Here is a 27,294-nt window from a genome sequence, read left to right on the forward strand (position 1 = left end):
ATTAGCGAGCAGCTTCAGGAAGAAGGTGGGAAGAGTAATGGTCTGACTGAGGTGGAACACAGAGACCACCTTGGGTAAGAATGAAGGGTGAGTTTGAAAGATCACCTTGTTATGGTCGAACTGTAAGTAGGGAGGATAGTGGACCAGCACCTGTAATTTGCTGACTCTTCTGGCCGACGTCAAAGTTACTAGAAACACTACCTTCCAGGTCAAATACTTGATGTGAGAACTGTCCATGGGCTCGAACAGGGATAACATTAACTTTTTGAGAACTAGGTTCAGGTTCCAGGGCACAAGAGGTTTCATCACTGGGGACCTGAGATATAGGAAGCCTCTCATGAAATGGGAGATCAACAGTTGGCCATTGAGTGGGTGGTGATAGGCTGCTATCGCACTGACATGCACTCACCGAAGCTGTCACTAGAACCGACTGGTAGAGAGTGAGTAGGTAATCTAGCAGGTTTCGGGTAAGCAGGTGAACGGGTCTAACTGGTTTCGTGGCACCAGGCAGAGTAACTCTTCCACTTCAGATAATAAATTTCTCCTTGTGGATTACTTGCGTGAGGAGGTGAAGATGTTTTGGACTTCATAAGATACCCCCTGTTCTGTTAGTAGTGTCCTTTCAATCTAGGCTGTAAGATGCAGAGAGGACTGCATAGGGTGTCTCAGGGCTCCCCCTTCTTGCAAAAGGAGGTCTTCTTCGTGAGCCAGAAGAATCTGTGGAGCTATTGATAGTCGGCCTGGACAGTCGTTGATGTGGCCAGGCTGGGGTGATAAGGATTAAGTTGGTGATGTCCTCTATGAACTTCTGCATAGTGCAGGATAGCAGAGAAATGGGAGGGTAGGCGGAGAAGAGACCACCTGACCATGGGATGAGGAAGACATCCTGCGCCAATCTGAGAGGGCTTGGAAACAGAGAGTCGACCTTGTGTACCTTCGCAAACAGATCAATGATTGGAGTACCCCACTGGGCAAATACTTGGTCTGCTACCTTCTGGTTCAGCGACCCTTCGAGTGGGTGAAATATTCAGCTTAGGCGGTCCCCGCAGGCATTTGCTATCTGGGGAGGTAAGTGGCCTGCAAGCTAATGGAGTGCTGGGCAGCCCATTCCAGAATGGCTACTGCTTCCTTGCAAAGCTTCCAAGAACCGGATCCTCCTTTTTTGTTGATGTAAAACATGGCCACCTGATTGTCTGTGTTGATCATGACTACCTTCCCTTGGACCTGATCCACGAATGTGAGTGGGGCATTCCAGATTGCTCGAAGCTCCAAGAGGTTTATCTGTTGAGCTCTCTCCAATGGCAACCACAGGCCCTGCGTCCGCAGATGACCGATGTGGGCTCCCCATCCAGTCTGAGAAGCGTCTGTGGTTAGGATGACTTTGTGGGGAGGTGGCCAGAACAATGCGCCTGTTGTGAGCGATTGTAGGTGTAGGCACCAAACTATATCCTTGTGCATGGAGCATCAGGTGGATTGTGTCCAACAATGGTTGCTGATATTGAGTCCACTGAGCCTTTAGTCTCCACTGTAAGTGGTGCATGAGTAGCCTGGTGTGAGGAACCACATGGATACGCCATGTGGCCAAGAAGGGTGAGGTCTGATGAGCCGACGTGATGAGGGTGGACCACAACTGTTTGGCTAGGCTGTGTAAAACGTCTGCGCGGTCGATGGGCAAGAATGCTGTATGGTTCAGCTTGTGGAGCCTTGCTCCGATGAACTGCAGGACTTGGGTTGGCTGGAGACTGGATTTCTCATAGTTTATGACCAGGCTCAGGCTCTGAAGGCACTTTGTTATAACTTGTAATAGTGTGAACCCTGGGCCGAGATGAGAGGTGTCTCTGCCCACAGGGAGGAGTCCTGTGAGCCTCACCGTCGGTAGGCACAGTCTCAGTGGCATCAGACACAGCTGTGGAATAGAGTCTTTAAGAAAGAAGAAAGGCACAGCCCGCGAAGCGGGAGGTGCTGTAAATACAGTTCAGAGCAGAGGGGAATACCCCAGAGATGATACCTCCGATGTGAAGATCCGGTAGTGGCCCACAGAGTGGGGTACACCGAAGAAGTGTTTCAGTAGTGGTAAGGGGATGATCTTCAGGGTTCCTGCACCTCAGACTAAGATCCTGTAGCGATGGTGTGGTCCTGACCTGCAGCGCAAGGTATACTGGAGTGACTCCTACTGGGGATGATGCGGTAGTGGCCCGAGGCATGGGGTACACCGAAGAGGATCCCACAAGGAGGCTTGGTGTAGTTGAAGTTTGAAGCAGTAAAGTACTCACAGTAGATGGTTCCAGGAGAGATCCTGGGAGCGGGATAGAAGACGTCCAAGGCGTCCGAGGAGGAGCAGATAGCCAGAGACAAGGAAGGGCCCCCGAAGAGCAGGTACCCGGAGCATTTCACGCCAAGAGTGGAGTCTGGAACCAGAAGTCCAAATATGGAGCGGAATTCAGCAACGAGGGAACTCCTTGCTAACTCGTCATAGCGTAGGGCCAGCCAGCTTAAGTACAGCTGGTACATGATGTCATCCAGAGGGGGCGCCCCCGAGGTTCCCGCCATGACATGTACAAAAGTGGCCCATGCGCACGCGCGCCTAGGTAATTCCTGAATCAAGATGGCAGTCGGCACTGCCCATGCCATCCCAGGAAAGCCAAGCAGGTCGGCAGTGGTTGGCGGAGACCGCCATTCGTCCAAGAAATGACAAGGCAGCATTAGTGGTTGCAGCTGTCTGCGACCGAAGGGCATAACACTCTATTGATACTTGCAGGTATAGTCCCAGAGTTGCAGCGTTTGGGGCTATGAACTGTTGTGTGTGATGGCCAAATCCAGCGTCTAGTTCCATGTCTCTGGTGGCGGTGGTCTCTGGTGGCGGTGGGCCGCCAGCTCTGTCCTCGGGCCTCCCCCGGTGATCCAGCTACAAGCCTCTGTGTTCCATGACGGGCCTCTCTGCGTGGCCTGCTGAGACGCCACCATCCAGTGCCATGCCCCTCCCGAGGAGCGCAAGCGCGCAACACTGCTACCTTTAAAGGGCCCGCAGCGGGAACTTGGCCGCAGCCCCGGATGATGACGTCACTGAAGCTCCGGTATATAAGGCCGGGCTCAGCTCCTGATAGTTGCCTTTGCAACAGGTCTCCACGCTGGTTGTGTACTAGTTGCCTCCTGGTGATTCTCCTGCGTTCCTGATCCCTGCGAGTACCTGTTCCTGTTCTCCTTTGTTCCTGCATTCCTGATTCCTTGTCCTTCCTCAGATTGACTTTCTGGTGCCGACCTCTGCTTTGCCTGACCATGCCATTGATCTTCTCCTGGACCCGACCTCTGCTTCGTCTGACCATGTCATTGACCAGGCCCAGATCTGCGCAGCTTCTTGGCAGAGAAGATAAGAGCCTATGCCACCCTGCTTGTTTAAGTACCACATTGCAACTGTGTTGTCTGTTTGTATGAGAACAGTCTTGTGCAAAAGGCAGTCCTTGAACGCATATAGAGCATAACGTACAGCTCGAAGCTCTAGGAAGTTGATCTGAAACATTGCTTTGAGCTGTGTCCAAGTACCTTGAGTTTGAAGATTGTTCACATGAGCTCCCCAAAGCAAGTTGGATGCATCTGTGGTTAAGGTCCCTTGTGGAAGTGGTTGCTGGAAGGGTAGACCTGTCAGCAAGTTTGCTTTGTTTGTCCACCAGAGAAGCGATAGACATAGCTGGTGGGTTACATGAATCTGGGATGAAAGAGGTTGAGTGACTTGGAGCCACTGAGATTTTAAAGACCATTGAGTTATTCTCATGGCCAGTCTGGCCATAGGAGTGACGTGGACCGTGGAAGCCATGTGGCCCAGCAACATCAGGAATTGATGGGCTGAGGTTGTTTCTTTTGTACGCAGAGAAGAAGCTAGCTTGGAGAGTGTGTCTGCGTGGTCATTGGGCAGGAAGGCCTTTGCGACTGTGGTATCCAAATCTGCTCCGATGAAAGTAAGGAGGTGAGATGGAGTCAGGTGGGATTTTTGGAAGTTGATGAGAAATCCCAACGAGTGTAGGAGATTGATAGTGAGCTTGAGAGCGTTGAGAGCTCCTTGCTTGGATTGGCTCTTGATTAGCCAGTTTTCCAGGTAAGGAAACACGTGTATGCTGTTCTTGTGTAGATGGGCCGCAGCCACTGCTAGGCACTTTGTAAATATATGGGGTGCCGAGGCAAGTCCGAAAGGCAGAACCCGGTAATGAAAATGATGATGTCCCATTATAAAACGCAGGTATTTGTGGTGCTGTGGGGATATTGGAATGTGAGCATAAGCATCTTGAAGATCCAGATAACAGAGCCAATCTTTTTGGAGAAGGGGAAGCATAGTGCCCAGGGACACCATCCTGAATTTTTCTTTCTGTAGAAATTTGTTGAGATTGCAGAGGTCTTGTTATGTTAGGGAACGCTAGGAGAGCGATCCAGACTTGAGGGGAATGTGTGTCCTTGGGCCTCGGCACGACCCCAGACGAATCCAAGACAGCACCGAGGGTTGGCGAGGCGTATCACAGCATGGGCGAAGACTAAGTTTGAACCTCTGCCAGACCTGAATGCTTCTGGAAGCCAAAAACACTATGTTGGCATTTGAACAGTCCTCTGACCGTTCCCAGCCCTTTCGGGCCTGCCGCTAGGTATCGGCAAGAAGCAGCAGGCCGGACTTAGGATGAGGGCAGATGGAGGCCTTGTGACACAGAAGACTCAAGACATGGATGAGAAGACTCTGGAAGTGCATGAGTATCTTGGAAGACTCTTCACGAAACGAGGAACTTGGAAGACTCTTCGACGAGACAAGAAGCTGGGAAGGTGCGGACACTGGCACTGTCTCTCAGGGTGCCCTACACAGTCCACCCGCAGGACTGGTCGCGGACCACCCTGTCCCACTGTGCGCCCTACACAACCTGGAGAGGCTGGTCACAGACCACGCAGAGAGCGAGACAAGCGCAGGAAGGGAATCCAGCTAAGACAAAACTCCAATGACGAGAACAGGAATAGACGAGACGGATTTAACCCAACAAGGTATAATCTGGAGAACCAAAGAAGCTGGAAGGTCAAGAGGACTCGGAACGAGCGAATAAGGAGCGGAACTTCGGAACATCAGGAAGCCTGGAACATCAGGGAGTAAATCATCAGGAAGCCTGGACTAGGAACCTCAAGACAAAGACATGGAACATTGGGAAGCCACGAACACAGTAAGCAGATGAGACATGGAGCTCCAACGAAGAACGAAGACCTGACAGAGCGCTGGAAGATGAGACTTCCAGGAGCAAGTAACTTCAAGGCAAGACAGAAGTGTTGGAGGAGCCCTTTTATAGGGCTGAGACAGGAAACAGTCATCAGGTAGGGCCCAGGGCATATCCGGCCATGGGCCCTTTAAATCTTGTGAAGAGATGCGGCCCGCACCTTAGGAACAAGAAGCAGGAAGTTGTGCAGGACCATGGCCAGTGGCCATGCTGCTGCTAACGCCAAAGAGCAGGGCAGGGCCAAGGAACAGGCCCAGCATTGTCGGCAGCTCTCAAGCCGCAGAGGGCACACTGAGGAGCGGCTCCAGCCGCAAGAAAGACTGGGGACTGCGGCCTCCAGGCCACGGGGCAGGCAGAGAGAAGGTAAGAGGCTGCCCAGAGGGCAGAATCACAACAGGTCTAGGAGAGGGCGGAAGCTGCCTGATTTCTTTGGAATAAGAAAATAGCGGGAGTAGAACCCTCTGCCCTGCTGTGCTCGGGGAATGGCTTCCACAGCCCTGGCGCTCAGAAGGGTGGACAGTTCTGACTCTAGAAGACTTGTGTGATCTTTTTGCATCCACAGTGGATTGGGTGGTGAATCCGGGGGTAGCATGAGGAAGTATAGATGGTATCCCTGGGTTATGATGGATATAACCCATTGGTCTGTGGTAATGCTGAGCCTGTTGGTTATGAAGTGGTGAATCCAGCCTCCTACTGGCAAGTCTTGGTTTGGATTTGTGGAGTGGCTGCAGTTCTCTGGATATGATTTCAAAATCCAGAGGTTTGGCCTGTTTGCGGGGGTGGCTGAGGACTGGATGGCTTGGGCTGTCGTGGATGTCCTCTGAGGTGGTTTGGTTAGTCTCACGCGAGATGTAGGTGGGTAATATTTGTGTGAGCGATAAAACGGTCTTCTAGGGTCCCTTCTCGTGGTCCTTCTTACAGAAGAGGGAGCCTCCGTAGTAACCATGGACAATTGCCGCAGGGTCTCGTGATGGTCTTACAGGACGCAGTGGCTCAACTGATTTTCTCTGGTACACGGCAGATCAGCGAGCTTGTCTTGGACTTCAGTTCGCAATTCAGATGCCTTAAGCCAGGCCCACCTTCTGGTGCTGATTCCCGTTGCTGATAAATGAGAAGCAGTCTCAAAGGAATCGTAAGCAGCCCTTACTTCATGCTTTCCAGCCTCAAGGCCTTTGTGTAGTATGGCATTGAGGTTATTTTGTTGTTGTTGGGGAAGAGAGTCAGCTATTCCCTGAACTTTCTTCCAGAGATTCCTCTGATATTGTGAAATATATAGTTGATATGCAGCTATGCGTGACACTAGCATAGAGCCCTGAAAGATTTTTTGACCCAAAATATCCAGGAATTTTTGGTCTTTTCCAGGGGGCGATGAAGAGTGAGGGTGCAGTCTCCTGGCCTTTTTCTATGTAGATTCAACTACCACTGATTGGTGGGGTAGTTGGGGCATTTGGAATCCTGGAGTATGCTGGACCAGATACATTGCATCTGTCTTACTATTTACTGGTGGGACAGTGCAAGGGTGCTCCCATAGACGATGTTGGAGATCCAAGAGTACCTCGTGGATGGGAATAGCCATAATTTCTTTGGGAGCATCACAAATTGGAGGACTTCCAATGTTTTATGACGTGTGTCTTCCTCTGTGACCAGGTCAAAAAGGGATTGTCTCTGACATTTCCTTTACAAAATTAGCAAAGGAGAGGTCTTCTGGGGGAGACAGTTTACTTTCTTCTGGAGGACATGGTTCTGAGAGTATGTCCTCCATATAATTGTCGATGTCAACATCCTCCCATGGGTCATACGGGGTCTCTGGCTGAAATCCCGGGGGAGGGAACAAAGCTGGTACTACAGGACGTGTTGGCATTAACGGATCCCTCGATGGAGGATGCAGTGGCACAGATCCAAATTTCGGCGACATCGATGCATCGAGGGGAATTGTGGGCATCTTGGTCCCGAGAGCCCCAATGGACCAGGAACCGGTTCTGGCATCGGTGGAAGCGTTGCTGGAAGAGGACTGGAGTCCATGCCTTTGTCTTCCGAGGACCCCGGAATGGGTAACGGGGGTTTCAGAGACTCTATAGGTTGTTTTGGCATTGGCGGACCAGGGTGGGTCAGAAGGGCACCGAATCCGATGAGTGTGTCCAGGTGGTCGAGCAGTGGTGTAAATATCAATGGCAGCTGTAGGTTCCGGAGGGCATCGAGGGCAGCCTGTCAGACAAGTATGTCCAGCTCCTCCCTGGAAGCTGGTATCGGTAACACAGCTACAGGGGAAGGCAGGATAGGTGCTACTGGCACCTCCACAGGAGTTTGTGGGGGCTCAGTATCCGGCACCGATATCGGTGGGGATCGCCTCGGTATCTCGGATGAAGAGGAGGTTGGAGGCTCCTCTACCCATGTCCTCTTTGCAGTCGGGTCAATAGCCATAAAGGCCGATGTGGTGTCTGTGCCAGCACCGGGAGTGGAATCGCTTCGGTGCCGCTGACGATGTTTCCCTCGGTACTCGGTCCGGTCTTTCTCCGGCACCGAGGAAGACAATGCCAATGCCTTAGATGTCGGTGACGGATGGTCACCGCTGCCTTGGTACTCCCGGCGAGGTCTGTCGATGGATTTTTTCGATGTTCCTGCTGGTGACAACTGAGTGGATGTCGATGGAGTTCTTGATTTTGAAAAGGGACTCCATCTTGTCTAGGTGGGCTCGCCTGCCCTTCGGGGTCATTTGAGCACAGCTTGGGCATCAACAAACCTCGTGTGATGAGCCGAGGCACTGTTATGTTCCGCGGCCGTGGTAGGCCACGACCGCGGTCCCCTACCTTGCCCGCGACGGCGAAGCGCTGCGGGAGTCCCAGGTGAAGGTCCTGACTCGAAGCCCGTCGGTCCGGAACAGGTCCCTGTGCTGCTCGCTGCAGGGGGAGCCGTCCCTGCTCCCCACTCGCGGCGTCCAGCACCGATTTCCTCCATGGAGGAAATCCAAGATGGCCACCACCATCTTTAGGTGTGAGGCCACGCCTCCTTGACAGATTTAAAGGGCTTCAGCTGTTCTCTATCAGCCAGAGCAGGGGAAGTATAACGGGTGGTTTCCTCTGCTCATTCCTTGACTTGGCAACTTCCTTGGTTTGTCAGGTCTGCTTGCTTCGGTGAGTTCCTGTGCTTTGGATCTTTGTTCCTGTTTCGCCTGGTGTTCCTGGTTCCTGACTTCGGATCAGCTAGCGGTGATTCCTGGTATTGACTTTGGATTGGCAAGTGGTGATTCTCTGGTGTGCAACTTCGGACTGGCAAGTGGTGATCCCTCGGTGTGTGACCTCGGACTGGTGAGCGACGACCCTCTGGCACTTGACCTCGGACTCTTCTTGACCGTTGTCTCCATGGGCCCGCCTAAGTCCCAGCAGCCCAGGTCCCTACGGGCTCCTCCCGGGGGGACCGCGGGCTTCCAGGGGTAAAGCTCCAGTCAGCCCTTGCACCGAACTCCCGACCTCTCAAAGGTCCACCTAAGTCCCAGTGGTCTGGGTCCCTACGGGCTCCTCCTGGTGGGACCGCGGGCTTCCAGTGGCGAAGACACACTTCCTCTCTTCAAACGTCTTGACTCCTCGTCTGCCTCCACAGTCGCCTCAGCTTCAGTGCCTAGGGTCAGCTGGTCATATCTTCTGCTCCTGCCTCGCCACCCGACGGGAGAACCTTCGGATCTTCCTCATAAGTTATTCCATCCTCCCCTCGGCCCAAGGTTTCACAAGCCTGAGCATAACAGATTGCCAAGTCCATGGACCCGGCAGAGGTATCTGCCCGTCAGGCCATTCCCGGAATGGCCCAGCGCCTGAAGGATCAGCAACAGATCCTCGATGCCCTGGTCTCTGCGGTGCAGGGCCTGACCCAATGCCTCGAGGCATTAGGGCCCATGAACCCTACGCTTCCGTCCCCTCCCAGGGCTCAAGGACGCCGCCCTACTCAGTCAGGCGCCGTCCAGGCCTCCGTGGGCGATCTGGGGCAAGTAACTCCCACACAACTCCCAGCACCCTCTCGATACGCCGGAGATGTGAAGTTGTGTTGAGGATTCCTTAGCCAGTGCCAGGTCCGCTTTTCCTTGCTGCCTGCACAGTTTCCCAACGACCTGGTCAAAACCAGCTACATTATGTCCCTGCTTGACGGAAAGCCTCTGATCTGGGCCTCTCATCTGTGGGAGAGAAGGGACCCTGTCTTCGAAAACTTGAGTCAGTTTCTGTCCGCTTTCCGGCAGATTTTTGATGAGCCTGTCCGCAAACCCACTGCGGTCTCAGAATTGCTCCGATTGCGACAGGGTACTCGGACAGTGGCCGAATACGCAACGGAATTCCATACCCTGGCCGCAGAGCTGAATTGGAGAGAATATTGCCTCCACGGGATCTTCTTGGAAGGGCTAGCCTCGCGCCTTCAGAATGAGCTAGCGGCAAAGGAACTCCCAGATGGCCTCAATGGCATGATAGAATTGGCCAATCGAGTGTCTCGTCGGATGAGGTTTCGCCTTCCGGTAGTAAAGGCAGCGAGAAGGCCCTCACCTTCTTCCAAGAGTGCATCAGAAGCCCTTCGAGCACCCACCGAGGAGCCTATGGAGTTGGGTCATGGGAGAGTCTCTCCTCAAGAATGTCGGCGGCGCACGAAGGAAGGACTTTGCTTTTATTGCGGCACAGCAGACCATTGAATAGCTGCCTGCCCAGCACGACCAGAAAACTCCCGGGCCTAGGTCCTGAAGGAGGTCTCTTCCTGGGCCGTACTTCACCTGCACCTCCACTAACGCTGCCAGTGGCGTTAACCTCGGCGGATGGGGAGTTCCACACGCTAGCTCTAGTGGACTCCGGCGCCGGCGGCAATTTTATAATGAAAAGCCTGGTGGAATACTTAAAGATTCCACAAGTTTGTCTCCCTGTTCCCATGGTCATCTCCTCGATCCAAGGGAAGCCCCTTCCAAAACAGGTGACACACACCACGATTCCCGTCCAGCTGAGGGCTGGGGTCCTCCATCAAGAGCAGAAACCATTCTACGTTTTGGAGTATTCCATTCATCCGGTCGTCCTAGGCCTTCCCTGGCTCCAGGAGCACGAGCCTCAGTTCGACTGGAAGACCTTACAGCTGTCTCGCTGGGGGCCGAATTGCCACAGCAATTGCCTCCAATCTGTGACTCCAGCTTCCTGCTCCATCGCCTCCACCAGCCTTCCAGGCCTGCCGGTCCCCTACGCCTCATACACGGATGTTTTCTTGAAACAACGGGCCGAGATACTTCCACCTCATCGATCCTTCGATTGTGCTATCAATCTCCTCCCAGGTATGGAACCTCTTCGAGGGTGCAACTATGCCCTCTCGCCGGCCGAGACGCAGGCCATGAAAGAATACATCGAGGAAAACCTGGAGAGAGGTTTCAATCGGAAATCTAAGTCTCCTGCAGGGGCAGGATTCTTCTTTGTCACAAAGAAGGACGGAAGCCTTTGTCCTTGTATTGACTATCGGGGTTTGAAATCTATAACGGTCAAGGACCATTATCCCTTGCCCCTCATCTCTGAGCTCTTTGACCGGCTACAAGGTGCTAGGATCTTTTCCAAGTTGGACCTTCGAGGGGCTTACTACCTCATCCGAATCAAGGAGGTGATGAATGGAAGACGGCCTTCAACACCCGAGACGGCCACTATGAGTATTTGGTGATGCCGTTCGGGCTCTGTAATGCTCCCGCAGTATTCCAGAATACCATGAATGAGATACTCAGCAATCTCTTGAACCAGTGCGTGGTTGTATACTTAGATGACATTTTGATTTTCTCCGACACTCTGGCCACCCACCGCCAGCACGTCGTCCAAGTTTTACAATGCCTCAGGAAACATAAATTGTATGCGAAGCTTGAAAAGTGCCTCTTTGAACAGGAGTCTCTTCCCTTCCTGGGGTATATAGTCTCCAGTCAAAGATTCCGGACCCTCAGAAGCTAAAAGCCATTCGGGAATGGCCACAGCTATCTGGACTAAAGGCACTCCAAAGGTTCCTGGGCTTCGCAAACTATTACCAGTCTTTTATTCCTCATTATGCGTCCATCGTGGCCCCGATGACAGCCCTGACCCGGAAAGGCGCGGACTCCAAGAATTGGCCTCTGCGAGCAGAGGCCGCCTTTTGTCGCCTCAAGGAGGCGTTCATGCAACAACCATGCCTTCGGCATCCGGATCCGCAGCGGCCGTTTTTTATCGAAGTAGACGCATCCTCAGAAGGAGTAGGGGCTGTTCTGAACCAGGCCTCCGAAGGCCATAAGCTACGCCCATGTGCTTTCCTCTCCCGCCAGTTCTTGCCGGCTGAGAGGAACTATGCCATAGGTGACAAGGAGCTCTTAGCTATCACGGTAGCCTTAGAAGAGTGGCTCCCATGGCTAGAGGGGGCACAACACCAGTTCACAGTCTACACCGACCATAAAAACTTAGAGTACCTGCATCGGGCACAACGACTCAACCTACGACAAGCCCGTTGGGCCCTATTCTTCACCGACTTCAATTTTATCCTCCGGTACAGACCGGTCAGGAAGAATGTCAAGGCTGACGCCCTATCACGGGTGTTTGAGTCCACGGAAGATTCCGATGAATCGCAGTTCATCATTGAGCTGTCACGCATCCTGCTATCCGCCACTACAACCATCCCGCCCAGGAAAACTCTAGTTCCTCTGCATTTGCAGAAGCAAGCCCTGGCATGGGCTCATGATTCACGCTGTTCCGGGCACCCAGGACAATCCCGGACATTGCAAACCCTGCGCAGGTACTACTGGTGGCCAAAAATTAACAAAGATGTTCGGGCGTACGTGGAGTCCTGCCAGGCATGTGCCCACCATAAAAGGATCCCTGGTTCAACTCCAGGCTTACTTCAGCCCTTACCTGCGCCTTCAGAACCGTAGACCCATGTGGCAACCGATTTCGTGGTTGATCTGCCACTATCCGGTGGCAACATGGTGATATAGGTGGTCGTGGACCGCTTTAGTAAAATGGCGCACTTTGTGCTGTTGCCAGGATTGCCGTCTTCTCCACAGCTGGCCCAGCTGTTTGTCCAGCACATCTTCAGGCTACATGGCCTACCTAAAAGCATCCTGACGGATCGAGGGCCTCAATTTACTGCCAAGTTTTGGAGGGCCCTCTGCCAGAAGTTCGACATCACCTTAGACTACATGTCTCCTTACCACCCACAGACCAATGGTCTCGCGGAGAGAACCAACCAGACTCTGAAACAGTTCTTCCGCATTTACATCAACGAGAAACAAGATGACTGGACTAGCCTGCTACCCTGGGCCGAATTTGCTCTTAATTCTCATTGCTCCGCGGCTACTGGATCCTCCCCGTTCCAGATAGTATATGGGAAACAGCCACGTCCGCCGCTGCCTGTCCCCATCTCTGTGATGTCCCCGGTAGCCCAACTCTCTGCAGACGAGCTACACCGCCTGTGGATATCACACAGCGCGCCCTGATCAAGGCCAGTCAGGCGGCTAAGAGGTATGCTGGCCAACGAAGAAGACCAAACCCACCTCTCAGGCTGGGCCAAAAGGTTTGGTTGAGCACGCAGTTCATCCGCCTGAAGCTACCATCAGCGCAACTAGCCCCACGTTTCATCGGGCCAATTCCCATCATCCGGCAGGTGGGTGCTTTCTCGTATCAACTTCATCTTCCGCCTTCCCTTAAGATACACAACACGTTCCATGTGTCCCTCCTGAAGACTCTAGTTTTATCATGGCCTTCCAGCGTGCCTCCGACTCCCCAAACTGTCGCCTCCAAAGATGAGCTCACCTATCAGGTCCGAGAGGTATTAGATGTGAGGAAACACCGGAAGAATTAGGAGTACCTGCTAGCAGGGGAGGGCTTCGGTCCGAAGAAAACTCCTGGGAGCCATTGGCTAACATCCTGGACCGGGATCTACTGGAGCAGTTCCACAGGGACCATCCGGCTAAACCCAGGCCTCCGGGGAGGCGCCCTAAAGAGGGGGGTACTGTTGTGTTCCGCGGCCGTGGTAGGCCACGGCCGCGGTCCCCTACCTTGCCCGCGATGTCGAACCGCCACGGGAGTCCCGGGGGAAGGCCCTGTCTCGAGGACCGTCGCTCTGGCACGGGTCCCTGTGCTGCTCGTCGCAGGGGGAGCTGTCCCTGCTCCCCCTTCGTGGCGTCCAGCCGCGATTTTCTCCACAGAGGAAATCCAATATGGCCGCCACCATCTTTAGGCGCGAGGCCGCGCCTCCTTGACAGATTTAAAGGGACCTGATCCCTTTAACTAGCTTCAGCTGTTCTCTATCAGCCAGAGCAGGGGAAGTATAAAGGGCGGCTTCCTCTGCTCATTCCTTGACTTGGCAACTTCCTTGGTTAGTCAGGTCTGCTTGCTTCGGTGAGTTCTTGTGCTTTGGATCTTTGTTCCTGTTTCGTCTGGTGTTCCTGGTTCCTGACTTCGGATCGGCTAGTGGTGATTCCTGGTATTGACTTCGGATTGGCAAGCGGTGATTCTCTGGTGTGCGACTTTGGATTGGCAAGTGGTGATCCCTCGGTGTGTGACCTCGGACTGGTGAGCGACTACCCTCTGGCACTTGACCTCGGACTCTTCTTGACCATTGTCTCCAAGGGCCCGCCTAAGTCCCAGCGACCCGGGTCCCTACGGGCTCCTCCCAGGGGGACCGCGGGCTTCCAGGGGTGAAGCTCCACTCAGCCCTTGCACCGAACTCCCAACCTCTCAAAGGTCCACCTAAGTCCCAGCGGTCCGGGTCCCTACGGGCTCCTCCTGGGTGGACCGTGGGCTTCCAGTGGTGAAGACACACTTCCTCTCTTCAAACGTCTCGACTCCTCGTCTGCCTCCACAGTCGCCTCTGTCTTCAGTGCCGAGGGTCAGCTGGTCACATCTTCTGCTCCTGCCTCGCCACCCGACGGGAGAACCTTCGGATCTTCCTCCTAATGTATTCTATCCTCCCGTCGGCCCAAGGGTTCACAAGCCTGAGCATAACATGCACAGCACACAGACATCATGTGGGTCGGTAATCGACATGGTACGGGGACACTCCTGGCATTTTCTAAAACCCATTGCCATGATGGAAAAAAGGGACCACAAAAAACGGTTGATGGCCCGTGAACACCGAGGAAAGGGGAGCAGGAATTTTACTCATCAAGCGACAAAAAACAATGTCGCGATGGGAGACCCCTATGAGGGAACTTTTTTTGTGAAGTAAACTTCAAGTTTTTCTGTGAGGAAATATAGTGAAAGAATTCTCACAGAGCTCCTAACCGCGAGGCAAACTGCAGCGTGGAATAAAAGAGATTGAAGGGAGACCCCTGTGGCTACAGGGATTAGCACAGTGGGCATGCTTAGTGTGCCAGTCAAAAGTTCTAGAAACTTTGACAGAAAAGTTTTCCATGATAGGGCTCCGTCTGCTGACGTCACCACATGTGAGGACTACCATCCTGTTTGTCCAGGGAGAAAAAATTAAATTTGTTTTAAAAAAGAATTTTTAGAATTCTCCCTTGTTTTTTTTTAAAGGCATGAGGGGGTCACAGCTGAAGCAATGGGTGTTCTTAACACACCAACTACCAGAATACCTAAGGGTCCATGACAAATTTAGGTTTTTTCTTCCCTCTGCACTAAATCAGTAAAACTGTGCAGAAAAGCAGCCATTTGTCAATAACTGGCTGGAGATATTTCTGTTGATCATTTTCTAGGATAGGAGAAGAGAAACCAGAGACCAGAAATCAGGCACTCCAGGAGAGCCCTAATTGCTGCTTACTCCTCTCCCACTGCTAAGGCAAGATGTGGTGGGCAAATGTCTGGAGAATCATCTGCTGCAGATGCTACTCATTTTCCTCTCTCAACACTAGGACATTCCTCAGCTCCTGCCCTCTGGCCACCATAGGACCTCAGTAGGAGCAACAGCACAAAATGCAGTGCCAAGAGGTTGTGCCAATTTTTCCCTCTGTAATGGGACATGTATGCACTATAACAGCTGGAATAGCTTCCCCATACTGAAGACTTCCAGTCTAAGTTGAAAACATACCTCATTTGGATTGCTCTTGAAGTAGATAAGAACTGAATACAGAAAACATGTGCACAGGTATAAAAAAAATGGCAAAACACAATAGTTTTGCATCTAGCAGTTATAATAGTTTCATTGATAGAAAGTGAACTGGATACATAAAATAGCTACTCATTTATGGAGCAATTTTTTAAAATTCTGGGAAACTTGGAGATGGGAACCATGGGTACAAAAATATCTGTGGACTTTGTATCTACTTTATAGATGATGCAAAAGTATGCGTAGTAAAGTGAGTGTATAGGTTTCAAAATGAAATCCCTGTGTTGATTTATCTTCCTCTGTCCCTTTTGCTGTGGCTGCAAGCATGCATGCTGTGGCTGCTGAGGGCAGGGTACTTTTCAGCTTGGGGAACTGACTAGTTACTCAGGCAAAGTCCTTTGAAAATTTCCCTCTTTATACTGCTCAACAGAACAGATGAGCCAAAAAAAAAAAAAAAAGGAAAACACTTTAACTTTGCTGACTCATGTAACTCAGCTAAATACTACTGTTGAGTGGATAAAACCTCTCAGGTAGCCACTGAGGGAGCATGAGGTTTCCTGATGGTCTCAATAAGAATATGATATACTACCAGAGAAGGTACAATTTTATTTTAACATACAATATTTATGAATTACAGTGAAAATAAATCATTATTCAAGTCACCATATGGAGAAAATTAACACTATGCAACTTTCTGATTCAGCTAGATTGAAAAGTCTCTTTAGAAGAGGCTTAAAAAGACTTTAAAAAGTAATGAGATGAAAACACAAGTTAAATCAGTTGTTTTACCTGTAGTTTTTGGTACTTCTTGGCAAGATCCACATTTGTTCGTCCTTTTTGAAATGGGTAAGACCACAAGATTGAATTCCAGTGATGTCCCAATTTCTTTACACCATCCTCAAGATAGCTCAATTCTTCTTTTGTGAATTCTTTACGAATTCTTCGTTTCTTCTTGTTGAATTCTCCTATACATACACTGGAAGAGGGATTCTCAGAACTCTGCCAAGAACAACATGGGACTAGATCAACAAAACATTTATTTTTCTGCATTTGATGATAGTTTATAATAGCTGAGGGCAGCGGTTCTTGAATCAGCAAACCTCCCTCTAGCAGTTGCTCTGGCTCATGAACAAGCATGAGACCCACATAAAAATTAAGTTCTTAAACTCATGCATAATCATTAGGATTTCCTTAAAACAAAGATAAACCAGGAGAGAGTAGAAGGAAAAGTTTCAGTGCTACTGGCTACTGCCTTGTTACAATAAACCAATTTACTATACTGTGTATCCATCATATGTTAGATATCAAAACAAAGTTATGAGGTAAAACAGAGGTACAAACTGACATATGCGGGTGATGGAATCTTATCTCCCTTTGTAATGCACATTTATTTTAAAAGATGTTGTTTTTCCACACACATACAATGCTGTTCTGGATGGATTACAGATTTTAACATAAATAAAAACAATAAAACTTATGTTACAAAATATTTTTAATCACAATTCACAGATAGTTAAAATAAACCGGGCCACGCCTGTTAACCAGGTTTCAAATTGAATTTAAAATAACTGACAGTTTTAAAATCTTGGTAAAGTCAAAATGCTTAATTATAACAAATGTTCTTTGTGGACAGTGTTATGATCGTCGGCCGTAGGTGGCCATGGCCGATCCAACTCACGTTATGTCTGGCCCTGCTCTCCACTCCGGGTAAGCTCGCAGCTGTGGCTTGCCGTTACCGCTGTGTTCCTCGGGTTTTGAGACTCCACTTGGCGGCTGGGATGCCACCGACCTATTCTCCGACTACGGCCCTTCCTAGGCGCGCGCGCCACTTGGCCTCCCTTTAAAGGCCCTATGGCAGGAACTCCAGGGGCGTCCCCAGCTGATGACATCACAAGTCTGAGATATTTAAGCACCTCCTTTGGTCTACGCTAACCGACTTGGCAACAAGTTCCCAGAGGTCTTGTGGTGCTTGTACCTTCTCTGGACCTGCGGTTCCTGCCTTGCATCCTTACACTGCAACCTTGGATTCTGGCTCTGGGTACCCGCTCTTCAGGGGCCTGCTCTGCGCTTCCTTTTCGGGACTTTGTCCTGCACTGCCCCGCTCCTCGGGGTAGCCTCAGCGTGACTTAGCCAGAGATCCTATCTCCACGCTTCCCCACTCCTCAGGGTAGCCTCAGCGTGACCACACCGGACATTGTCTCTACGCCTCCCCGCTCCTCGGGGTGGTCCTAGCGCTACTACTCCAGAGATCCTGTCGCTATACTTTCCCACTTCTCGGGCCTGTTTGTTGCATCTCTGCCTTGGAGATCTTTCCTCTGGTTTAACCCGTCTCCTGACCTGCTCAGCATTGGAATACTTTGGACTGTTCTGTCAGACCTCGCTGCTCAGGGCACCCCACATTATTGCCTCAGTGCAGGTGTCTGCGATCACGTGACTGTGACGCAGATAACTCGTCTATGCCTCCTTGCTCCTGGGCCACAACTGTGGTCCAGTTGTCTGTGATTCCATCTCACCTCGCCTCCTGACAATGGGGCCCTGTGGGGCTCAACCCCACAGGGAGAGTCAACTCCCACCTCGGGCCAAGGTCTATGAAACCTACAAAGCCTAACAGACAATAGCACAAATCAGCCACACAGTTTAAATGGGGCCTTACCGTATCTCAGAGATTTAAGTGGACATGATACCTGTCAGGAGGGGAGTTAAAACAAAAAACATTTTTTTTCCCGTTCAGGAATTATAGAAACCAAATAAAAATAAAATAAAATTAGAATACACCTGACAAATCATGATGAGACTGAGAAGAGAGAAAAAAATTCTCAACTGGATGCTTCATTGGACAGCTTGCACTGGAACTCCCATGCATGCACCCATGCATGCTTCCATGCATGCTCAGTCTTTCAGAGGCTAGGAGAGCGCAAAATGTTTTCTGTGACTGTTACGATTCTGCTCGCGGCTAGGCCGCAAGCAGCCTTTCACCTCCAGTTGCCTGCTTTGCCGACGTTGTCTCCGTGGTCCGGAGACCACCCATGCCATCTCTGCATGGTGGGCCGTGCCGCCGTGCCTCCAATGCAGCCAGGAAGTCGCTGATGCCGTCTCTGCGCGGCAAGAGCCGCTGCCCTTCAGCCTTGTGGCCAGGAGGCCACCGACCTCTATGTTCTCTCCTGCTGTGGTGGCAGGGAGCTGCCGCTGCCTTCCTCTTCGTGGCTAGGCCATTGCCAGTGCTTCCTTCCTATGTGGCCCGGAGGCCGCTAACGCCTTCACGCGGCATGGAACCGCCCCCAGCTTCTCCCATGCAGCTTGGAGGTCGCTGACGTTATCTTTTCTTCCTTCGCGGCCTGGAGGCCGACCTGAAGCTTTCCTTCTCTGAGGCAGGGAGCCGCTAATGCCTCGGGCCTGTTCCTTCGCTGTAGCAGTGGGCTGCTGCTGTCCCAGGTCCTACTTCCTGCCTCCTTAGGCATGTGGCCGCGCTTCTCCTCTGGATTTAAAGGGCCCACGGTGGGAGTAGCCCTGCAGCCCCCCCTGGTGATGTCATCAAGTCATTTCCTCTTCAGCCCTACAAAAGGGCTCAGTCTTCATTTCTTCGTTGCCTTCCCAAGGAGTCAGTCATGGAACTGGACTGCTCCTGGATCCTCTGTTCCAACTCTTCATTCCAGGAGACTCCAATGTCCATCTCCGCTTCTTCGAGGCACTCTGTTCTTTGTGGGAATTCCCTTGTCCTCATCTGTGGTTCCTGATCCTTCATCTATATCTTCATTCCATGTTTTGGTCTCTTGCTGGATCCTAAGTCCTTGTCTTCAGATATCTGTCGTCCAACCTTCTTGATGTCCTCACCTTCAGATCTTCCTGAAGTCTTCGCCTTCTGATGTCCTGTCTTTCCTGAAGTCCGTCATCCAGTTGTTCTGTCTCTCAGTGCCTCCTCGATGCTCTTGGTTGAGTGACCTAGGGGTCCGAAGTCCAGATGTCTTGTTTTTCAGTTCGATACCTCCTTGATGCTCTTGACTGAGTGTCCTGGGGGTTGAAGTCCTGATGTCCTGATGTTCCAGACATCTTCATGTCCAGATGTCCTCGTCTTCAGATCCTTCACTTTCAAGCGTTCATACTCTTTGGTTCCTTTTTCAGGGAAGCCTTCTTCTCAGATGTCCTGGTTCCGAATTTTACCTCCTAGTGGGCCGTCCTCTCCAACTTCAGGATGACCTTCTGGTGCGTCTTCCACATCGAGTCTGAAGCCTTCACTTCTTCAGGTTGGCCTGCGTCGATCACGCTGGGTCTTCGAAGCTCAGTCCAGGTCGGTTGCTGCTACGAGTCATGGCTGAATTTCTATTCATGCTGAGTTTTAATTCTTGTCTTTCCACTCATTAAGTGTCTTCATCAATGTTCCTGATGTCCTTCTCTTCAGCCTTGCCTCAGCCTTATCTACCTTCATCTGACCCCATCTTCAAGTATCGTCTGTTTGTGTCTTCAGTCTTTGAGTTCCTGTCTTGTTCAGTGCCATCGCCTGTCCTTGACATCTGTCCATCCTGACGTATTTGCTGTTCCCGTACGGTAGGTCTGAAAGGGCTATGGAGTGGCCGGAGGGCTACCTCAGAGACCAGCATTGCATTGTTGGGTCTCTTCTGATGCATCAGGTTCAGCGGAGGTCAGAGTCCCTGGTCTTCAGCCTGATGCCTGTACTTGGACATGTTTCACCTGCCTCGGTGCTTCTACGGAGCTCTCTGCAGTCATGCCGTGGTCCAAGGGCACACAACTCTCCCTGGAATTGGGACTGCTCGCTAGCGCTCCCGCAACAGTGGCAGCACCAACGGATGACATCACCTGACTTGTGTGGCTGTTTGTATCTGCTTGTACTACACCACCACATGACAAGACAATGGAAGTCTCAAAACAAAAAAAAATGTAAATTCTCATTTCTTTTCACTCTGCCTCCAAAGATAACCCTATGATCTATTTTTCAAATTCCTTGAACAATGGTAATAAAAGAGGCTCATTTTCATAAGAAAAGTTCTAATTCTAGTTAACAATTCTCATCTCAAAACAGTGTCCTATACAATTAAAAATAATTGTAAATTGCATTAAAGGAAGGCACTTCAAAAATGCAGTGTGGGATGGGGAGGTTCTATTTTGCATATCATGTTTAATTTTTTTTCCTGGAATTTCTCCTATTTTGCTGCTGTGTTTTTATTTTTTATCCCCTTTAAATTCATCCTTGGCTCCCTTCCCGATAAGCTTTTATTAGAATATTGTCAGTAGTAGACTCATTTTGAGGAGGACATACCATAATGCTCGAGGTTAGCAACAGCTGAAACTTTAACTTCATCTTCATGTCATCAAGAAATCATGATCTAGTCCTGGTTTTCCAGTAGTCAGTCCCAATAAATGTTGCAAAATTAAAAGCACTAGACTGCATTGGGATAAGAGAGCTGAACTAACAGTTAATGACAACATGAAGTTTGTAGGGAGTTTCTCTCCCAGTGTCTAAAAATAATGACATTACTTAACTTTGCAATTTTACTTTTTTCAGCTGTCTGGTGCAGTCCTACATTTCCATATCAATTACTGGACTAGAACAACTGCATGGTAATCAGAATATAAATCAAAATTAGATACAAATAAAAATATAAACCTCTTTCAACTTTTAGCTGTTTTTTTAAATGTTGAGGCCAATTTTCATTAGGCTGGGTAGTAGATATGTTATCCGGCTAAGGGATAAAAGTCCCGCTGAACATGCAACCATAAGGTTATCCAGCTACCTACAGCCTGGTAACTTTATTTTTAACTAGACAGCATTTAAATATTGCCAATTGTTATGTTTTGGTATGGATGTGAACCCTGGGCCAAGGTGAGAGATGTCTCTGCCCACAGGGAGGAGCCCTGTGGGCCTCACTGCCAGTAGGCTCGGTCTCAGTAGCTAGGACACAGCTGTAGAATAGACTTTATTAGGTAGAGAGAGAGAGCATAACACGTGGAGCGGGGAATGCAGTTAAAGTACAGTTCTTGAGCTGAGAGTATTCCCAGGGAGACACATCAGATGTGATGACCCGGTAGTGGCCCACAGAGCGGGGTACGCAGAAGATGACTGTACGGTGATGATGGTGTTGAGGTAGTCTGAGGTCCTGGAGCTCAGAAGGTACTTGAGGATGAAGAAACAATATCCTGCAGCGCAGGGTAAGGTATAGCGAATCCTGCTGGTGAGGACCTGAGGCACGGGGTACACTGTGGGGAATTCCAGCAAGGCTTGGCAGAGATGAGCAAAGTGGTACTCACGAGGAATGGTTCCCAGAGATCAAGGCAGGAAGGCCCTCTGAGGAGCGGATAGCCTAGGAATGCGGAAGAGCCCCGAGGAGCGGTTACTCAGAGTGTTCCCACACCGAGACAGAACAGGAACCGGAAGTCCAAGGAGAATCAGATACAGCAATCAGAAGAACTCCTTGCTAACTCGTAGGAGCATTAGGCCAGTCTGTTTAAGTACAAGTAGCGAGATGATGTCATGCGGAGGGGACGCCTCCGAGTTTCCCGCCATGACGTGTACATAGGTGGCCCATGCACGTGCGCCTAAGTGACTCCAGAAGCAAGATCGCGGCCGGCAGTGCCCACGCCATCCCGGGAACGCCAGGGAGGTCGGCGGTGACTGGCAGAGGCCGCCATTCTTCCGAGAATTGATGGTGCAGCGAAAAAAGAGGTGAGCATGAGATGTCGCAGCTGTCTGCAACTGACGGGCACAACAATACCCCCCTTCTTAGGGCAATTTGTTCTTTCAGTTTGTCCGTTTGCCTGTGGGTGGTTAGCACTCGTGAAATCTGCATAGAGCCTTCCAAAACGTTGCGGTGAATTGGACCCCTCTGTCGGAGAGAATATGTCTTGGCAGGCCATGGAGGTGGAAGACATGACAGATGAATAACTTCACCAGTTCTGGTGCTGAGGGTAATCTGGATAGCGCCACGAAATGGGCCATTTTAGAAAAACGGTCCACTGTGACCCAGATGATGTTATTGTCATCAGACTTTGGTAGGTCAACGATGAAGTCCGGGGCTATATGTGTCCCAAGTTCACTTGGTACGGGTAGTGGCTGAAAAAGTCCCCAGGGATGACCAGGTGGTGGTTTCTGTCTTGCGCAAGTAGGACACGACGCCATGTAGGCCCAAATGTCTTCTTTTATGGAGGGCCACTAGTAATACCTTTGTAGAGTGGCAAAGGTCCGGAATTGTCCAGGATGACCTGCGAGCAGAGAGTCGTGGGCCCAACGGAGTATCTTCTTCTGGAGTGCCTGTGGGACCACCGTCTTCCCGGCTGGAGCAGTGTGGATAGTAGGGTCAATGATATGGCATGGAGAGTCAGGGGCATCTTCCTTAGAAAAAGAACGTGATAGAGCATCCGCGCGAGTATTCTTGTCCGCAGGGTGATACTTCAAGAGGAAGTTGAAACTGCTAAAAAATAATGTCTGTGATTCAGGCGTTGTGCCTGACGCAAGTATTCGAGGTTTTTGTGGTTGATGTAAACTGTGATTTGATGTTGAGCACCTTCGAGCCAAGGGTGCCATTCCTCAAATGCCAATTTAATCGCGAGTAGCTCCTTGTCTCCTATCCCGTAGTTTCGTTTGGCTGGAGAGAAGAAGAAACAGGGATATAACATATGGTTATCAGTATGTTGGCTAAGGACTGCTCCAACCCCGACATCAGAGGCATCGACCTCGACGATGAAAGGTCATTGTGGGTCTGGGTGGCGTAGAAGAGACTCTTGAAGGAACGCCTTCTTGAGTTGTTGGAAGGCGCTCACAGCTTCTGGTGACCACAGAGAAGGGTTAGCTCCTTTTCACGTCATAGCTGTAAGAGGCACGGTCAAGGTGGCATAGTGATGAATGAATGATCTGTAGTAGTTGGTGAATCCAAGGAATCTTCTCAGAGTTTTAAACCCAGTAGGTTGGGGCCAGTCTCGAATGCTCTTGGGTTTTTGTGGGTCCATCTAAAATCCCTGACTGGACACCACATAGCCTAAAAAGGGAATGGATTCTTGATGGAAAGTGCATTTCTCCAATTTCGCATATAAGTGGTGGTCCCTCAATCTCTGAAGAATCTTGGTGATGTCCAATTGGTGGTTCTGGAGATTCTGGGAAAGACCAGTATGTCGTCAAGATAAACTAGTACACAGATGTAAAGCTGTTGCGCTGGAGGTGGATCCTTGGCCTGGTGCAGAATTGGTACGGCCCTCTGGTCGGACCCAGAGAGCACCTGCCACCAGAAGGTGGAGCACACGAGGAGACAGAGGCTAGCTGGAGCTTCGCCAATAACAGTCTAGGGTTTCCGCAGGTTGGGCCCTTGGGTACCCGGATCGCCTGGACTTAGGTGGGCCTCAGATGGTCTCCTGGAGAGGTAGCGGAGGGGTGTGCCCACCACAAGCAAGAGTGCGCGGCTGATGCAGAGAAGATGGACCAGACCCGAACTGGAATCTCCGGAGACCTCAGGGAGGTAACAGTTCAGGAAGGTTCTCTGGGCAAGGCAGGCAGCGCCTGCGGATCTAGTCAGGTGAAAGCCGAAGGTAGATTGCAAGCAGGTTGGTCTGGTAGTCACAGTAGGCCAGAAGAGAGTGTCCAAGTGAAGCACAAGGGTCAGAGCCAGAGTATCAGTCCAGAAGTGGTCAGCCAAAGCAGGGGTCAATACAAAGGGCAGTCCGAGCATAGTCAAGGTAAGCAAAAGTCAGTTCCAGGCAGCAGACAAAGAGAGTGGTCAGGCAGGCAGTGATCAGTTCCAGGCAGCGGACGAAGAGAATGGTCAAGCAGGCAGTGGTCAGTTCCAGGCAGCAGACGAAGAGAATAGGGGTGTGCATTCATTTGCAACGCATTGGCAATCCGCAACATATAGGTCCATATTCGTTGTATTCGTGGGTTCGTGAAATGTATCGCGATCCCCCACCAATACAAACATATTAGTTTTATTCTTTTGGCTCGCTCACATCGATTTTAGCAGCCGTTTGAAATAGGTGAACGCCATGCGGGTGTATCCATAGCAAAAAACCAGCCCTTTCCTGTGAGTCATAAGTGACCTCACAGCCCTCTCAGAGTGGGTCAGACAGGTTGTCAAGGAGACCAGAATGCAACCTATCAGCGCTAAGCATTTTTCTAATGCAGCGAACTGCTGCTCTCACTCAGTGTTCTGTGACGCTGTTCCTGAAGACCTAGCACTATATATATGTTAAGCACGTGGCATGCCACGTGCTTTCTTTGCAGGGGTAGTCTGGGGAGGTGGTCTGTGGAAGGTGGCTTTACTCAGAGCTAATCTGAGTGTCTCAAATCTGTATTCAATTGCTAGCTGCATCGATAGAAAAAGATATTTGTTCGATTTGGCTGCAGTGCCAGCTACTAGCCCTGTTTTTTTTTACTGCAAATTTTTTTATTGATCTGAGACGGTCTCTCTGTGCCACTGAGAGAAGCTGCTACCACTAGCAGTGGAGTTTTGCTGCTTATTTTACTCCCTGGGGTCGGTTGCAAGCAGCATTTGGGTGTTGTGGGTGGGAGATATATTAAATTTGTAGCTAATTTGATAGAATTGCCCTTGAAAAAGATATTTCATTGATTTTGCTGCTGTGCCAAGCCAGGCTTTTTTGTTAACTGCGGTTTTCATTTATTGAACTGACTCTCTGCTCTTTTAATTCACGAAGGCAGTGCACTGGGCATCAGTGAGAGTGGGCACTGGGCAGTTTTGTAGACTCACATATATTGGGACAGCGGTGCTCTCTGAAGCCAAATCCCCAGTGGGCCTCTTTTGTAGTTACAAGCTTGGTGTGTGCACATACATTACATTAGTGCACATCAAGGCACTGTGCCTATGGGCAGCCAGTTTTGCAGACTTGCGTATATTGGGTGTTACAGAAGAGGAGCGCTGGGAGAGCAATCCCATCTTGAGGGGATTGTGTGCTCTTGAGCCTCAGCACGACCTCAGAAAACTCCAAGGCAGCACAGAGGGTAGGCGAGGTGCATCCCAGCATGGATGGAGATGGACAGTTTGACCCTTTGTCGGACCTGCATGCTTCTGGAACCAACACAGTGTTGGTTATTGAACAGTCCTCCGACCGTTCCCAGCCCTTTCTGACCTGCCACAAGGAATGACAAGAAGCAGCAGGCCGGACTACAGATAAGGGCAGACGAAGGCTCTGGAACATAGAGACTCTAGACGTAGACAAGGAACGTGGAGGTACAGACGATGACTCACTTGAGTGCGCAGACGAAGACTTGTGCAAGGACTTTGGACGAAGGTTCAGAAGCAAGGTACTGTAGGCAAAGGTATTCAGAAGCAGGATCAAGTACTGGGTTGAGACTGCGACGCAGCACGCCCTACACAGCCACTACCCATGGGCTGATCACGGACCATGCTTGAACGCGAAGCAGGTTCCAGACAATGTATGGAATGGGTGAAAACCGGAACATGGCGAAGATTCGGTAGAAGCCTGTACCAAGGCGTGCCCTACACAGCCCATCTGAGGCTGGTCACGGACCACGCTAGAATGGCACAGGTTCAATCAGAGTCTTAGGCATGGGCGGACACAGTGCAAGGAACTCTGAAGACCGGGACAAAAGCAAGCAAGGATTCAAAGACAACTCATGACTGAAGCAGAAGTCTTCTGGAGGCTTGTACTTGCACAGGTGAAGATGGCCTTGTACCATGAGCACCCTACACAGCCACTACCCATGGGCTGTCACGGACTACAACCTGGCACACCAGGAAAGGGTGGCATCGAGGAACCAGGGATTCTGGAAGCAGAGGTGAAGCTAAGGCATCAGGAAGTAACATCAGGAACCAAGGACATAGGACAAAAGGAACATGGAAACATATCAAGACAAGACATGAAGCTCCAACAAAGAACAAAGGCCTGACAGAGCACTGGAAGGTGAAACATCCAGGAGCAAGTAACTCCAAGGCAAAGCAAAACTGTACGTGAAGTCCTTTTATAGAGCAGGAAGCAGGCAACTCCCTGGGAGGAGTTTAGATGGGCCACACCCAGCTGGCCCTATAACTAAGGAGAAGAGCTGTGGGCCGACCCCTTAGGAAGAAGGGGCGGGGCCCAAACCAGAAAGTCCAGGAGGAAGCAGAGCAGGCCTCAGGCAGGCCCAGATGGCAACAATGGCCTCCCAAGCCATGGAGCAAAACCGGGATAGACTGTCCAGGCAAGGCCCTGGCTTCGGTGTGGCCTCCAGAGAAAAGGTGAGAGGCCTCTCGAGGCACAGCTACGAGAGGAATGGTAACATTGGGAGAGCACTGCTTTCTGAAGCCAAATCCCCAGTGGGCCTCTTTTGTAGTTACAAGTTTGTTGTGTGCACACACATTATATTAGTGCACCTCAAGGCACTGCGCCTGTGGGCAGTCAGTTTTGCAGACTCAAGTATATTGGGACAGCAGTGGTCTGTGAAGCCAAATCGCCAGTGGGCCTCTTTTGGAATAGCCTAGTGGTTAGAGCAGTGGGCTACGAACCAGGAGACCAGGGTTCTAGTTCCACTGTCGATCCTTGTCGGTATATAAAAATAAATAAATAATTGAAATCCCTAGTTGGAAGTGACATTAAATCCATAATGTCAGGGAAAGCTAGACGTGGTCGGGTGATTTTACTTCTGGGGGAATTCTGCGCAAAAATATTAACATTTCTGCAACAAAAAATTGAAAATTCTGTGCACACATTTTCTGAATTCTGCAAAGTTCTGCACATGTATTTTTCAAAATAACACAATAATTTTTGCAAATTCTTCTGCATTTCGGTACAATCCAGTATTATCATTTAAATAATAATACAGAAAACAAAGAGCCTTCACATTTTTCTCACTTCACTGCATGGGCTCTGATGCAACTGCACCTCCACCTCTGTGGCGCGGAAGTGGCTTCTCTAATGGTTGCATCATGCCACTGCCATATGGGAGACTTGGGATGAATCCCCAACATGCTCACTGTCTCTCTTACATGATATCAGACATATGCTTTTTCTCACATGCCATATGTCACACACATGTTCTGTCTCCCCACATACAACTGTCTCTCTCTCATACACACACACACACACACAC

The 27,294-nt window shown here is 50.5% G+C and overlaps 1 protein-coding gene across 1 annotated transcript in view; it reads right to left on the reverse strand.

Annotated features, from left to right (window-relative positions):
- Positions 1-27,294, reverse strand: part of TERB1 (telomere repeat binding bouquet formation protein 1) — a 643,822-nt gene that overhangs the window by 14,785 nt on the left and 601,743 nt on the right. The window contains exon 22 of the mRNA XM_029608198.1: positions 16,044-16,253. Coding sequence (XP_029464058.1) covers positions 16,044-16,253 — 210 coding nt within the window. The remainder of the gene's footprint in view (positions 1-16,043; positions 16,254-27,294) is intronic.

The sequence above is a fragment of the Rhinatrema bivittatum genome, chromosome 7 (assembly GCF_901001135.1).
Source record: "Rhinatrema bivittatum chromosome 7, aRhiBiv1.1, whole genome shotgun sequence".
Classification (NCBI taxonomy): domain Eukaryota; kingdom Metazoa; phylum Chordata; class Amphibia; order Gymnophiona; family Rhinatrematidae; genus Rhinatrema; species Rhinatrema bivittatum.